This window comes from Megalobrama amblycephala, linkage group LG19, assembly GCF_018812025.1.
Source record: "Megalobrama amblycephala isolate DHTTF-2021 linkage group LG19, ASM1881202v1, whole genome shotgun sequence".
Classification (NCBI taxonomy): Eukaryota; Metazoa; Chordata; class Actinopteri; order Cypriniformes; family Xenocyprididae; genus Megalobrama; species Megalobrama amblycephala.
The window spans coordinates 3,396,346-3,410,887 of record NC_063062.1 but is presented as its reverse complement, the minus strand read 5'-3'; the positions used below and the strand labels follow the sequence as shown (position 1 = coordinate 3,410,887).

The following is a 14,542-nucleotide window of genomic DNA, read 5'->3' as shown; positions in this document are numbered from 1 at the left end:
TTCCGGGCAAGATGCGCTAAACTGCTGTCAAATCACAACACAGGAACCGCTGGCACAATCAGAACTAGTTACGTATTTCTGAAGGAGGGACTTCATAGAACAAGGAAGTCATCAGCCCGTTTTTATGACAGTGGAAACAGCGGTATACAGATAAGTAAATTATGTGAAAAATACTGTGTTTTTTTACACGCGAAACATGAACACATGTTATATTGCACACTATAAACACAATCAAAGCTTCAAAAAACCACGAAAAACGGGACCTTTAAGATTATGAAAATGTAAAAATATAATATTTTATATAAAATATATATTTTACAAAACAAGTTTTACTCTAAAACTGCAAGGAAATCAAAGCCAAAAATCTGAACAAGTTGTGTTCCAAATTTCAGGTTGATATCTCAAAAAATGAGCTTTCAGTAAGATTTTGTTTGGGCGCAGTACCACACTTTTTCACTAGATGACAACCAATCTCCATTACTGACCATATAAAGGCGCCTCCATTTCCATATATGGTTTGAGTGATCTGAACCATATATTTCCATTATTTTCATACAATTTATGAAGTAGATAATTTCTATAATTTCAAATGATTTATAGTTTGTCAAGATTAGTTTAGGTTTAGTATAGAATATTACTGTTTTAAATATGTAATGGCTGTTGGCCCACCCAGTGACAGTTAACAGGTTAAAAACATTTATTTTTTATTTTTTCTATTTTAATATATTTTAAATTGTAATTTATTCCTGTGATGGCAAAGCTTTCAGGAGTATTCATGAAACATTTCTTATCAATGCTGTAATAAAATTGTTTGTGCTTCTTAATACTTTGATACATTTTTACCATGATACATCTCAAAAGAACAGCAATTATTTGAAATAGAAATCTTTTGTAACATTATACATTTCTTTAGTCACTTTTGATCAATTTAATGCATCTTTGTTGATTAAAGTATTATTTTTTTATTAAAGTCTTACTGACCACAATATTTTAAACAGTAGTGTAAACAAATAATACTGATATTATACATTAATACTGGCATACTTTAGTGTATTGTATGACCTAATGCACAGATCCAATACTTTTGACCTGCTTGACACGCATTATGTGTGCTAAATATGCCTGTGAGCGTACGGAAGCAGCCACATGTAGGTCAGACATCGCTCAAGCACCGATATTGTTGATAGACTGGTATCATTTGGTACTTTGACATCCCTTATGTATCACATCAATCACTAAGCCTCCTAGCCAACAAAGTAGCTCTTGTATTTGGACAATGAAGCGTTCTTAGTTAACACTGCAGCCATGTAGTTTTTGTTTTTTATTGAATGTGTTTGTAAATGTGTCCTGAATATCCCATCCCTGTGATCCTCTCACTGTCAGCTTATCCCACATGCAAAAATGAAGTTTGTTTAATATATCAGTGAATAATTGGATATATAAACAAATCTCTTAGTCACTGTTTACCATCAAGCACTCCGTCGACAGTGGAATGTTAAATCATCTGACGGAAATACAGTCATATTTATTTAGGGGAAGTATAATCAGGTCAGTCGGAGAGGGAAGTTCTAGTTGATCCATATCATCATTCTTAGCAGCAATAATTGAAAGGAAGTTACTGTTTCTGTGAATTCTATTACGCACACAAACTTAGATGATGGTGGTATTTTACTTAAATCCAACCAAATTCTAAGCTCATGCAAGCCAACTTCCTCCATTCTCTCATTCCTGAGTGTTTTATGAATTGTTTCTTGGCACTTCCCTCATAAACGTTTAACCTGAGGAAAAGGTTACTTTAGACTTGGGAGAGATTGCATATAGGGCAGCCAGAACTGTAAAAGTGTAGCTCTAAGCAAAAGCGGATGAATAATTTGTGAATGTGTGTCACATGGCATCTCATTTTTCTCTAAGGTTAGGCCTAGAGCTCTGGCCTAGTAAAAAGCTAAAGACACCATCATCTCATCTGATGCTTGTATGTCTTACCTGCAGTAAAACACATGATCTGCTCTTTTTGTCCACATTGACACATTTGTTTATAACGTTAATTTTACTTATGGTGAATGTGTCAGAGGCAAATGTTCTCATCAGAGACCGTGCTAATAAAATGCCACAAAAATGCAAATGAATTTATATAGGCTGCATAATAAATGTATTTAAGCAGAAAACAAATCTTCCTATTTAATTTCCTAGAATGCGAGCCATTATTGAACTGAAAGTACCTTTTATTCCTCGTATGTTGATGTGCCTTTTTGACCTATTTCCTTCCTGAAGGAAGTCTTTTTTTAAGCATTCCAGACATTCTTCACATTCTCAGTATCCTCTCACCAAACAGAGAGACTGTCTTGTTCCACATTTGAACTGGGATGTTAATGTCATCAATCACTAGTATTTGATACCACTGTACATACTACAGACTGTTTACAAAACACATTTAACAAATGATTTCCTATGTTAAGGGCTGAAAAGTCAAAGGCTGATTGTCTGCTCTTCAGTATAACCATGTCATCATGTCTGTCTTTTTACAGGTCAGTAAGGGAAGTGCAAATGTACTCTCAAAGTACTCTGTCTTACAGCAAAAGGAAGCCCAGAATCTAGAAGTCGTAGCATTCTGTGAAGACATTTCAAAGTGAGTTATGATTTTTTTGTTTAAAAACATAATAACCTCAGCAAAAAGCAGGTCCTGCTACTACAGCTGTGTTGTTAATCTGATATCAGAAGGTCCCAGGATACCTGAATCAGCACTGTAATTATAGATTCTATAGGGGAAGCAAGGCTAGTGTTGCCTTGAGGGACTAATTGGGGAAATGCCTCAAAACCTCATTGTTTTCAACAAGCTGCCCATCAAAGCTAAACTTAGAGAAGTAAAACGCAGGAAGTCTACAGCTGTATGTTGGCCATGTAACAATGAAATCTAATGCCACGTTTCCTATTTATCACACAAAGAGAGCATGTACAAATGATTAACAAAGGACCCAAGACCGAACCTTGAGGTACACCAGATTTACCTGTGTTATGTCTTCATTTACACAAAGTGTTGCCCTTCCTTTTTGCAGACTGAGGTCAAAGTTCCCGCATAACGACCTGACTTCCAATCCTGGCTATGTTCTCAGCCCTGTGATCTCTCAGAGGGATGCAGGAGGAGACAATGGGGGCAGTGTGAAAGTGTCCATCGAGATTTCTGATTCTCAACAGCCTGTAACTTTCACATGTGACGGTAAGCGTTTCTGTGACTGGGAATTTAGCCATTACAAAATAAGCTTTTCACAGAGGATAACGTGCTTTTATATGAAAATTGTTATGCTAAGAGTTAAGGCAATTAAAAGGGCTAGCTTACCCAAAAATGAAAATTAGAAATCCACAGAAGAAAGTCATGGTTTGGAACATCATGAAGGTAAGTAAATTATGACTTGATTTTAATTCATTTAAACTAATAATATGAACTCTTGATGAATCGCAACAGTAAACTTCTGTGAATGTCTGCTATAAAGGAAACTGACAAATGAAGAAGTCATGACAAAGCGCCAGAGAGCATTTCTTGGCTGCTGCGACACATTCTTTTTTTTACATAACTGTCATGGTGCGTCTGCTCAACAGATTGATACTTCAACCAGGGTTCCTGTGTTTTTCATTTTTATGCTTGCAAGTCACTAGCTGAGGTTTTACTGGGTAACCTGTCTGTGGTCCAAGCACAGAAAGTCCTTTTCATTGAGCTGTAGTGGCCTTGGCACAGTTCCCTGTGAAGCGGCTGTGTTCTGAAGACTGCCGGGCCTCGTTTTTTGTGCAGAGTCTCTGGCCACCTCACTCCTGGCAGGAAATCAAGACTGGCCTTTTGTGTTGAAGAATTTTTCTGTGTTGTTACTGCCTAAGCCCCATAGCTCTTTTTGTCCTGGATAAATCCAGCATAGACTGTGGTCTTAGAAAGGGAAAAAGGGACACAGTGTCTGTCGGAGCCTGAAGTTGCCACACAGACGGCTAATGTTTGAGGAGTGACTTGGTTATAAGGATGGATGCTGATATTGATGCTAGCTTCTCCTCAGGTTCACACTGTTCTTGCTTGTTTTTCCTCTTAAACTTCTGACGCAGTTTGTTGTGTTAGATCAAGAGATTTCAAATTTTACCGAAAGCTGAGTTTGAAACAATATTCCTTCCTTCTATGAACAGAGGGGGAAAAAAGAGGTCACGTTTTTACTTTCCTAATCCATACAGAGAAGTACCATGCAGCTGAATGATGGACATACCATCTCTTGGCATGCCAAGGCTGACTGTCTGAAACTTCAAAGAGGATAAAGAGGTTTTTGAGGTTTTGCTTGGTTTGTTTAAGAGGAGGAAAATGCTTAGCTGTGCGTAAGGTTAGTAAAGTTAGCAATTCCAGACATTCTTGGCATAAAAGACGAGGCAAATGAAACTGAGGAGGCTACTAGTGTTTGAACGTGTGGAATATGAAGGCTTTTCCAGGATAAACTCAGATTATGTGTCTCAGTTTTCTGATCCCTGGATCAGACCTTCTCCCCTCTCCTCTTCAAATGTAGGTACATACCATTTGACAAAGCTTTTAAGTAGAAAAGTTTAGTTTTATTTACAAATTCGGCAGTATTTACTTCAGGATTGCATGTATATGGATTTAGTTCTACTCTAGCCTTTCTGCCTCTCAGGTTTTTTCCGTGGCCTCCTTATGGCCGTGGATTTCCCTCCACTTTAGACCAACCGCAGTCTCCTGACATTCCAGCACCATGTGTGTTGCTGTAGTACCACGAAAAGAGGATGGCAGAGGAGAAATTTTACTGGCATCCCACAACCCTTGAAAGCAACCCCAAATCCACCACCAATTAGGCATGACCATCAGACCTTGAGGCTTGAAAAACAGGGCAGACACGAAGAGTCCAGGCCAGGCTGACTTACTGTAATCCAGCCCTAGGCTTGGAGCTTGAAGAGGGGATCATTCCAAGGAGGGGTGTGGGGCCTGTTATTGCTGCAGCCTGGGGTGACCATGAACAATATGTTGGGTGTCAGATGTTTGCTCTGATCTAGTGGAACTTTTTATGCCAAATCCATTTCGCACCAATCTGTTATCGTGCTTTTCCATCTAAATGAACCTGAAGAGGTTCACATTTAGTTCATCGATCCTGTTCCAAATGGCACCCCCAGCCCTTGCTGTCCACAGTCAACACTGCATGAACTGTTGGGTAAGAGTCCGCTGTGAAGTCCACAACAGTGCGAGCTTGTAAAATGACATGGCCAATATGATGCATCCTTTTGCTATTTTTGTGCAATACCTAGCAGATGACACCTGTAGGATGGTTCTCAATGTATTTAAAGGGGTCCTTGATTATGATTTCACTTTTTTAACTTTAGTGTGTAATGTTGCTGTTTGAGCATAAACAACATCTGCAAAGTTACGACGCTCAAAGTTCAATGCAAAGGGAGATATTTTCTTTTACAGTGATCGCTTTTTAAGGACTACAACAAACTGCTGGTAGGGACTACAATGAACTTCTTCCCGGGTTGGTGACATCACAAACCCCAAAATTTATATAAACCCTGCTCCCGGGAACATGCAACAAAGGGGGTGAGGCCATGTTGGGCTGCTTTAGAGAAGAGGAAGAGTTGTTGTAGTAGAGTTTTGTTATCATGCCGTCATTTTACGCCGGACTGCTTCACAAACGAGGGTCAATTCAACAAAAGATGAACATGACGGCACATGCTAGTGGATGAGTTGAATCAACTCCACAGCAACTACATAAATTTATCCACTAACCATTCAGAAACGTCCAGTTTCACTCTAAAAGTTGTAACTTCTTCCTGAGTCTCTCCATCAGTGTCGACTCCGGTTTGAACAATGTAAGGCTGAACACCGTTACTGACAATCCTCATTTTGGCTGCGTGAGATTGTCCAGCTTTGTTGTTGTTGAGCTGTTAAAGCTCCGCCCTCTTCTGGAAAGTGGGAGCAGCAGCTCATTTGCATTTAAAGAGACTCACACAAAAACGGCGTGCTTTTGCTCACACCCAAATAGGGCCAAATTTAGCAAGCTTTAATAAATGATCTGTGGGGTATTTTGAGCTGAAACTTCACAGACACATTCTGGCGACACCAGAGACTTATATTACATCTTGTGAAAAGGGGCATAATAGGTCCCATTTAAATGGAAAGTTTACCCAAAAATGACAATTCTGTCATTGTTTACTCAACCTCATTTTTTTCCAGACCTGTATGACTTTCTTCCGTGCAACATAAAAGATATTTTGAAGAATGTTTTGTCCATACATACAATGAAAGTCACCACTGACTTCCAGTGCATGAACCAAAACACATTTCTTTAACTTCTATGTCCACGGGTGGCTTTTTTCTTCATGTTTACTGTGTTTCTTTCCCCAGTGAGTTCTCCAGTGGACCTGCTCATAATGCAGGCTCTGTGTTGGGTCCATGATGACCTGAACCAGGTGGACATAAGCAGCTACGTTCTCAAGGTCTGCGGACAGGAGGAGGTTCTACAGAAGTGAGTCCTCCCTTTATCGTCTCTTTTCTTTTTTGGAGGCATTCTATCATATTGCATAAACAAGTCCCCTGCCAACATTCCTTGAGAAACGGGGCTATTTTGCTTTAATTGTGCTAGTGAAATGTTTCCTTTTTACCCACACCATTGGAAGAGCAGAACCAACTGTGCTAGGCGAGGGAGGGTTTGCCTGCCCTAATAAGGAACAGAGGGAATGGGCAAAAACAAATCCTTTCCAAGCTCTTGGAAGAATTGAGCCTTTTTTTTTTTTTGTTATACAAGGCATCCTCCCTTAGTTACTGTGGGTGTCTCATGTTATTCCTGTGTTCATTGCAGAGTTTTGAAAGCCTTTAGTTAGTTTGTTGTTATGTTATAGTTCCCCAGTGTCTGGTTGAATGCTGGCTTTCTTGTCCTCATTTGACCTTGGCAAGTTGATGTTTTTGTAAACTCTCTTATGCTCACCAAGGCTGCATTTATTTGAAATACAGTAAGTGTAATTTATTACTGTGATGACAGCTGAATTTTCAGCATCATTACTCCAATCTTCATTGTCACATGATCCTTCAGAAATCATTCTAATATGTTGATTTGGGACTCAAGTAACATTTCTTATTATTATCAATGGTGAAAACAGTTGTGCTGCTTAAAATAACAGCATTGTAACATTTTAAATGCTTTTTCTGTCAGTTTTATTATACTTATATAAAGTTGACATTACACCGTTATTCATTGATTCATTTAGGTATTGTTACTCTTGGCTCTGGCCCATGTCTAAAGCATCTTTAAAATTATCTTCCAGTAAACACAGTCTAGGCAGTCATGAGTACGTGCAGAACTGCAGGAAGTGGGAAACGGAGATCAAACTACAGCTCCTTTTTCTTAACACAATGAGACGAGATCTGGCTCGAACGGTAAGACACTTACAAAGGTTAGAATAAATAAATGAACTAGTTGTTCACTGCACTGCTATCTTCACGAGTTTTAATGGATAAATATATGTATTCTCTATGTATGCTAACAGGCAGAAGATGACATCTCCCCCATTGACTTGGAGAAATACCTTGGCCTAGTGGAGAGGCCATTTAAAGAGGCAGTCACAAGGTAGGAATGTGCTGCATCTTATCTACTGCCTCTACTAAAGGCCAAGAAAGCCACGGGTGGCCTTTGAAGTCCCTGATTGTGCTTGTTGATTTCTCTCATTCCTTTGCATGTTTTTTCTTCTGTAGAGAGAGTCTTGCTGAATACCTAGAAGGCTATCATAAGCAAGTCAATGTCTGCCTTCAGAATGAGGTAACTTATTTTTTAAACACAGCAAGCTAATTTAATGAAAATTTCAAATTTCAGGTTCTCTCTTTCGATCTCTCACTCTGTTTCTGTTTCTCTCACTAGAGCACTCAGTATAAAACAGTGGACAGTGTGGTTCAGTCAGTTAAGAATCTCTGCTGTGCTCTGGATGAAGTTGAGACACCAGCCATCACTGATGCCGTCAAGAGGCTCAAACGCTCTGTCAACCTTCCTAGAACACGTTCCCCAGAGGTCAGAGAAGCTAAAGTAGCGATGCACAAAATTAAAATTGTAGCTATGTAACTTTTTTCATTTTATGACAAATAACCGATTGTTGATCAGTGTAAAAATAAAATAAAAACACTAAAGACTAAAATCAGTTGTTTTTAAAAGGTGAAAGTAAATTTAGGCATCAGAAAATAATAATAATCAATATCCATTTTTCATATTCATTTTGAGATCTACTAAAGATTGCATCTAATAGTGTTTAATTCAATTATTAGTGTGCATTTATTTTATTTTATTTTTCCCAATACCCACTAATACAGTTATTTAAAAAAAAAAAAAAAAAATCAATAGCTGATATTGTGCATCCCTAGTCTAAAGCACAATTTTTAGTCCTTATTTATATATATTTTTTTTCTTTCTGTTTGAATATACATGTTTCAAAACTGTTTTGCAGGCTGGTGCCACAGGTTCAGCTTCTGCAGGTTCAGCTAATGGTAAGCTCAGCTCCTAAAACATCTCAATGTCCTTCTTTTAAAAGGTTAAGTGTGTAATATTTTCAATATTAAATTTTTTTGTCCTAATATGCAGTCATCTACAATTAAACTCTTTTGGCTATTAATTATTATTGAAAAGAGTAAACACTATGACTAGGTGCTAACTTTGTTCTGTTGTTTTATTTCTCATGATTCAATCCACTTACGAATCCAAATTCAACCATCTTATATTATTATTATTATTATTATTATTAAACTTTGTTCTGTTTGAGTGTTCTGACCAGCTTAGTGCCGCAACATTGACTCAACCAATAACGTAAATTTGAGATGTGATCTTTTTGTTTGACTAATGGTACACAGGGAGAGAAACCAGTTTGAAAATTGTCATTATTTTTGCACTTCAATGTGAATTACATACTTTACCTTCAAAGTATTAGTTCACTTCAGAATTAAAATTTCCTGATAATTTACTCACCCCCATGTCATCCAAAATGTTGGTCTTTCTTTCTTCTGGCGAAAAGAAATTAAGGTTTTTGAGGAAAACATTTCAGGATTTTTCTCCATATAGTGGACTACGCATGACCTTTCCAACATGATTACGTAATGCGTGGCGCATCGCAGAGCTAGTGCATGATGAGCATTTGTGGTTAAAAAGTATATACATTTTTATTTTTTTTATTTTTTTTTAGAAAATTACTGCTTGTTTCGCTAGATAAGACCCTTATTCCTTGTCTGGGATCATGTAGAGCCCTTTGAAGATGCATTGAAACTGCAATTCGGACCATTAACCCGTTGAACCCTGTTGAAGTCCACTATATGGAGAAAAATCCTGGAATGTTTTCCTCAAAAACCTTAATTTCTTTTCGACTGAAGAAAGAAAGACATTAACATCTTGGATGACATGGGGGTGAGTAAATTATCAGGAAATTTTAATTCTAAAGTGAACTAATCCTTTAAGGCTGTGAATGCTAAAACCAGAAAACATTATTTTTGGAACTTCCAGACTTCCATTTGGGAAGCAAAACAATGCTTTTCCTCTTTAACAAACTGTTATTTACATGAATGTGGATTTCAAAAAATGAATAAAAAAATGTAGGATGTGCTTATGATCCTGCAGGTTGCAAAAGCCCAGTGGAGGAGAGTTTAACATCGCTCACAGACGCTGTTTATGAGCTCACCAAGCTCTATCTCCAGTCTTTCTGCCCAACTACTCCTGGTTGCACGATGGAAGAGCACACGGAGGACGGCAGGGACAGCAAAGAGGCCTCGGGCACCACAGAGCACCTGCAGTTCACTCTGTTTGCTGTTCATGGCATTCCTGCTACCTGGGTCAGCAGGTAAGCACTCTGTCCTTTTTAGTCTGAACCTGGTCTAAATATTAACTGATACTTTAATAATACAAACAAATGGATTTCAAGTGAAATCCATTTACTCTTTCTGTTTTGGCACATTCAGCCTCACAGTCTAAATAAGCACTAAACGCTGTTTAATTCAGTTCAGACTGATAATGACTCTGTATAACAAACTCACAGCCAAGGTAAACTTCTCTACTACTTTCAAAGCACTGCCTTAGTCCATATTCATTACACTGTTATTTCCTCCTAGATAATTTGAGTAATTTTGGGTCTGTGTTCTCTTGGAGCAATCAACCTCAGTAAATTATATCTAGACCATTTAACGTTTAACCCAACTTGGAGAACTTAGATTCGCATTATTCCCATCCACTGCAAATAACTTTATTCAGCATGCTTTTACTTAAGGCCACATATAAAAAATTATGCAAGGAATGAGGATTGTGTGTTCTGATAATGAATATTCTGACTGCCATGATGATCTCCTCTTACTAGAGCTGTGCAGTACAGCTAAATATTTTTACTTCTTTTGACATTCAGTATATATTTTGATATTTTTATGCATTTGTTCCTAAACGGCTTAAAATGGTGATTTAAATTTTTGTTGATTCACAAAAAATTATAACTTTAAATTTTTTAAAGAATTAATACTTTTATTCAGCAATGAAGTGTTAAATTAATCAAAAGTGATGGTAAAGTCATTTTATAATTTTACAAAAGAAGATTTCTATTTCAAATAAATGCTGTTCCTTTCAACTTTCTATTCATAAGAAAATCAGTTTCCACAAAATATTAATCAGCACAACTGTTTTCATCACTGATAACAATAGTAATAACAATAGTAATAACAATACTTAGTCTTTCATAGTCGAATACTAGTTTGTAGAAGTCTTTGGAGGTGGAAGTGAATTAAACCGTTCTACGCCTTACTGCGTAGCTTGCTTTATCTCTAGCTCGTTTATTTATCTCCACTCCGCCAGCAGCACTTATCTGTCATGGCCGAAATAGACATGACTAGTGATTTCCATACAGAACAGTGTGAGCAGGCAGAGCTGGACAGAGCGACAGGGGTGTGGTGTGTTTGGAGGCAGAAGAGGGTCAAAGTTCTGCATCACTCTGTTCTGTATTTTGATCCAGTTCTCTTGAGGGGGAATTTTATTTGTTGCTGATTTTTTCCCCCCCCCAGAGGATACTCTCTAGCACAGTGCTTCATCACGGAGCCTATTTTTAGCAGCATGAAATATTTCCCAGACCACACCAAAAGAGATTCAAAATATGTATCCTTGTGCCATCTCCATCTGTAACCCTAAAAATGTTTGAACTTTGATTGGCTGTGTTAAAAACACTGAGGCACTCTGCCATCATTTGAAAGATATTTCAAACAAGTATTTGAATGAATATATACAAACCATTTGTGTGTAAATTGCAAACAAAAAAGGTTATAAATTAGTTTTCAAACAATAGTAGTGTTCACGTTTTGATTATTTACATCATATTCAGTCAAATCATGCGGTTTTCAATTGACGAATACAGGCCAATGTTTTCTTCCCTTTCCGTGCCGTAGAGTAATTTGTCCTTCCTGTTTTCCAGTTTTGAAAAATACTACCTGATGTGTGCCCTGACCCACAACAACAGGAATCTCTTCAAGCCTGTCCAGTCCAAAAAAGTGGGAACGTACAAGAGCTTCTTCTACCACATCAAATGGGACGAATTGTAAGTGTTAATGCCCCTTAAACATGCTGGCACGTTACTTCCTGCAATTTTTAGAATTAGAGAGAAATCGGCAGGGTTGCTGCCAGTTTCTTCTGTTGGTGACGACTTCCCCTGTTTCTTTAGGATAAACTTCCCTATTTCGGTGGCGCTCTTACCACTGGAGGCCATGTTGAGTCTGTCTCTCTATGGGGTCCTCAACCAGAACGCAAATAACTCGCCGGATTCCAACAAGCAACGGAAGGGTCCAGAGCTTTTGGGAAAAGTGTCCATGCCTCTGTTTGATTTCAGGAGGCAAGTCATAAACAGTACCTCATATGAATTAGATTGACCTTTGAGAGTATATTGTATGTTGTTCATATTTGTTTAGGTGGATATGCCAATTTATTTGTATTTCTTTTCCCAGTAAGTAATAAATAAATAAAATATTAATTTCAGTTATTCAATGCTCATAATCTCCCACAAAGTGGAAGAAACTGAAGCTTTCATAAAATTATGAATTTAATAAAAATTTTAATTACGAGCAGTGTTGGGGTAACGCAAGTGAGTTCCATAATCAGATCAAGTAACTAGTAAAGTAATGCATTACATTTAAATTTACAATAAAATATTTGTTACTTTTTCAAATAAGTACCACAAGTTACTTTGTTTTTCCATTTATTGACTGACAGCTCTCCTGTCCCCATGTTGAGTGAAATGTGGCGTTGTGTGCGCTGTGTAAACATGATATTTATTCTAGACTAGTTCTAGACTAAATGTGAGCATTTACTTCTCCTGTGTCCTATTCTTCTGTATTCCAGAATGTCAGCACAGCTGAAAGGCTTGTTTGTTTGAACTGCGCCCTCTACTGTACAGGCATGAATTTGCATTTCCTACAGCCTGAGATTTATTGATTTGACTTTTGGTGTGAAAAGGCCTTTACATTCACCAAAAATAGAACTTTTCTGTTGTTATAAAAACAAACAGCCTAGCCCAGATGAGAAAAAGTAACGCAAAAGTAATGTAATGCATTACTTTCCATCAAAAGTAACTGACACAATTAGTTACTTTTTTAGGGAGTAACGCAATGTAATGTGTTACTTTTTAAAAGTATCTTTCCCCAACACTGATTATGAGTTTGACCAAAAAAAAACAAAACAAAACAAAATTCTTGTAAATATGGCAATTTGTGTATGACAGCACAACATAAAAATTGTATGTTGGGATGCCTGTGCTCCGTTGATGGGTTTGAGACTTCAATGAAAGTAAAATAAATTACAATTTTGGAGTGTTGGCTTTGAGAGTAAGACTTAGTTTTATTGTGTCTCAGGGTGCTGTCAAGAGGTAGTAAGCTGCTGAGTTTGTGGACGTTTCCTCAAGCCCTTCAGCCAGGAGCTGGAGGCAAGGGGAAGAGTCCTACCGAGAGGATCATACTGCAGGTTCTTTCATTTGCTCTTTTTTTTTTTTTTTTGTGTGTATCTCGAGTCAGTTGCTCTTCACTGACATTGATTGACACTTTAATATCATTGTCTGACCATGCACAGGTTGATTTCCCCAGTCCAGCGGTGGACGTGCTCTATGTTGGTCCTCAGGAGAACGTCTGTCCAGACCCTCAGTCCCTAGAGCCTCTTGATCCAGGCGATCGAAGTGAGATAGAAAAGCTGTGTGCACAAGCGTCTGCTTTTGGGTACGTTTGCATCCAAAAAAGACCTCATGGAATAAAGTAGATTTGCATTTCATGAAGGAAATACCAGTGCTTGCAAAAAGAGTAATGGTAAGGTTTTAGGTTATAGGCTTTGATTTTGGCTTTTGGTAAATTCCTAATCAGAACGTTTGATGCAGTCACAGTGGCTTGTGTTTCCTGAGCATCAGAAGCTTCATAATAAGCCTAAGAGGCAGATGAACTGAACATGGTTTCAGATATGCAAGATAATAAGAGTCTTTGAGAGCATAATGTAATTGAATCTGTTCCGCCTAGTTACTCCAATTATATGCATCTCCTTCAGCTTGCTTATCTTATTTAAGGGTTTTAATTTAATTGAGAATGAAGTGATTTTGAGCTTCTCTGAATATAAAAAAACTTCTATTTAAGCAGACATTGACATCTTACTGACAATCCTCATTTTGGCTGCGTGAGATTCTCCAGCTTTGTTGTTGTTGAGCAACTGAAGCGTTGCTCAACAACAATGTGTCCCTTTAAATGCAAATGAGCTGCTGCTCCCCGCCCCCTTTCCAGAAGAGGGGGCGGGGAGCAGCAGCTCATTTGCATTTAAAGGGACACACACAAAAACGGCGTGTTTTTGCTCACACCCAAATGGGGCAAATTTGACAAGCTATAATAAATGATCTGTGGGGTATTTTGAGCTGAAACTTCACAGACACATTCTGGAGACACCAGAGACTTATATTACATCTTGTGAAAAGGGGCATTATACTGTAGGTCCCCTTTAAATGCAGCCAAAAATCTTACCAAACACAAATGTTTGAATGGTAGCGTATGAATGGCTTGATGTGCCATAGAATGGAGACATAAACAACCATTTTGTTTTTCATATGAATCACTTTTTAGAGATAAAATAACCAGTGAATTTAATTCCCTGCAGTAAAAGCAGACTCGAACTGCCCGTGACTTGAGATTAACTCTCCATTGATGAGGAGAGTTGTTTAGTATGGTCTGCTGAAAATGCATGTCTCAGATGTGGAACAGAAAGCTCAGTCAGCTTTAAGACAGCCACACAACGCTCAGCCTCAGACGGTGGGCAGCTCTCCATGCCCAATTTGTAAGTGTGTCTCTCTGAATGCCCACCAAGTGCCAACAGCTGCAGGGCTCCCAGCTTGACCGCCCATTTGCAGACACATTTAAGAGGTGTGACTTGTTTCCTGTGCCTCTTATCTCTGGATCAGGACTAACTCTTACTTTATGGTTCTTGGATTAACGGGTTAGAGCGTCTGCTTCTTGACTTGGTTTGAAGCCCACAGGAAGTACTTTGTCTGCTTTGAGATT

The 14,542-nt window shown here is 38.1% G+C and overlaps 1 protein-coding gene across 2 annotated transcripts in view; it reads left to right on the top strand.

The window, feature by feature from the left end:
* Positions 1–14,542, top strand: part of pik3c2a (phosphatidylinositol-4-phosphate 3-kinase, catalytic subunit type 2 alpha) — a 48,277-nt gene that overhangs the window by 14,743 nt on the left and 18,992 nt on the right. Inside the window, exons 3-15 of one of the 2 annotated variants that reach the window (XM_048167930.1) lie at positions 2,526–2,626; positions 3,054–3,214; positions 6,374–6,494; positions 7,291–7,402; positions 7,513–7,592; positions 7,718–7,781; positions 7,881–8,027; positions 8,458–8,497; positions 9,615–9,834; positions 11,440–11,562; positions 11,686–11,853; positions 12,869–12,977; positions 13,083–13,225. In XM_048167930.1, the coding sequence (XP_048023887.1) occupies positions 2,526–2,626; positions 3,054–3,214; positions 6,374–6,494; positions 7,291–7,402; positions 7,513–7,592; positions 7,718–7,781; positions 7,881–8,027; positions 8,458–8,497; positions 9,615–9,834; positions 11,440–11,562; positions 11,686–11,853; positions 12,869–12,977; positions 13,083–13,225 (1,589 nt within the window). Of the gene's footprint in view, positions 1–2,525; positions 2,627–3,053; positions 3,215–6,373; positions 6,495–7,290; positions 7,403–7,512; positions 7,593–7,717; positions 7,782–7,880; positions 8,028–8,457; positions 8,498–9,593; positions 9,835–11,439; positions 11,563–11,685; positions 11,854–12,868; positions 12,978–13,082; positions 13,226–14,542 lie in introns of both variants that reach the window. The other variant, XM_048167929.1, reaches the window with a different exon arrangement.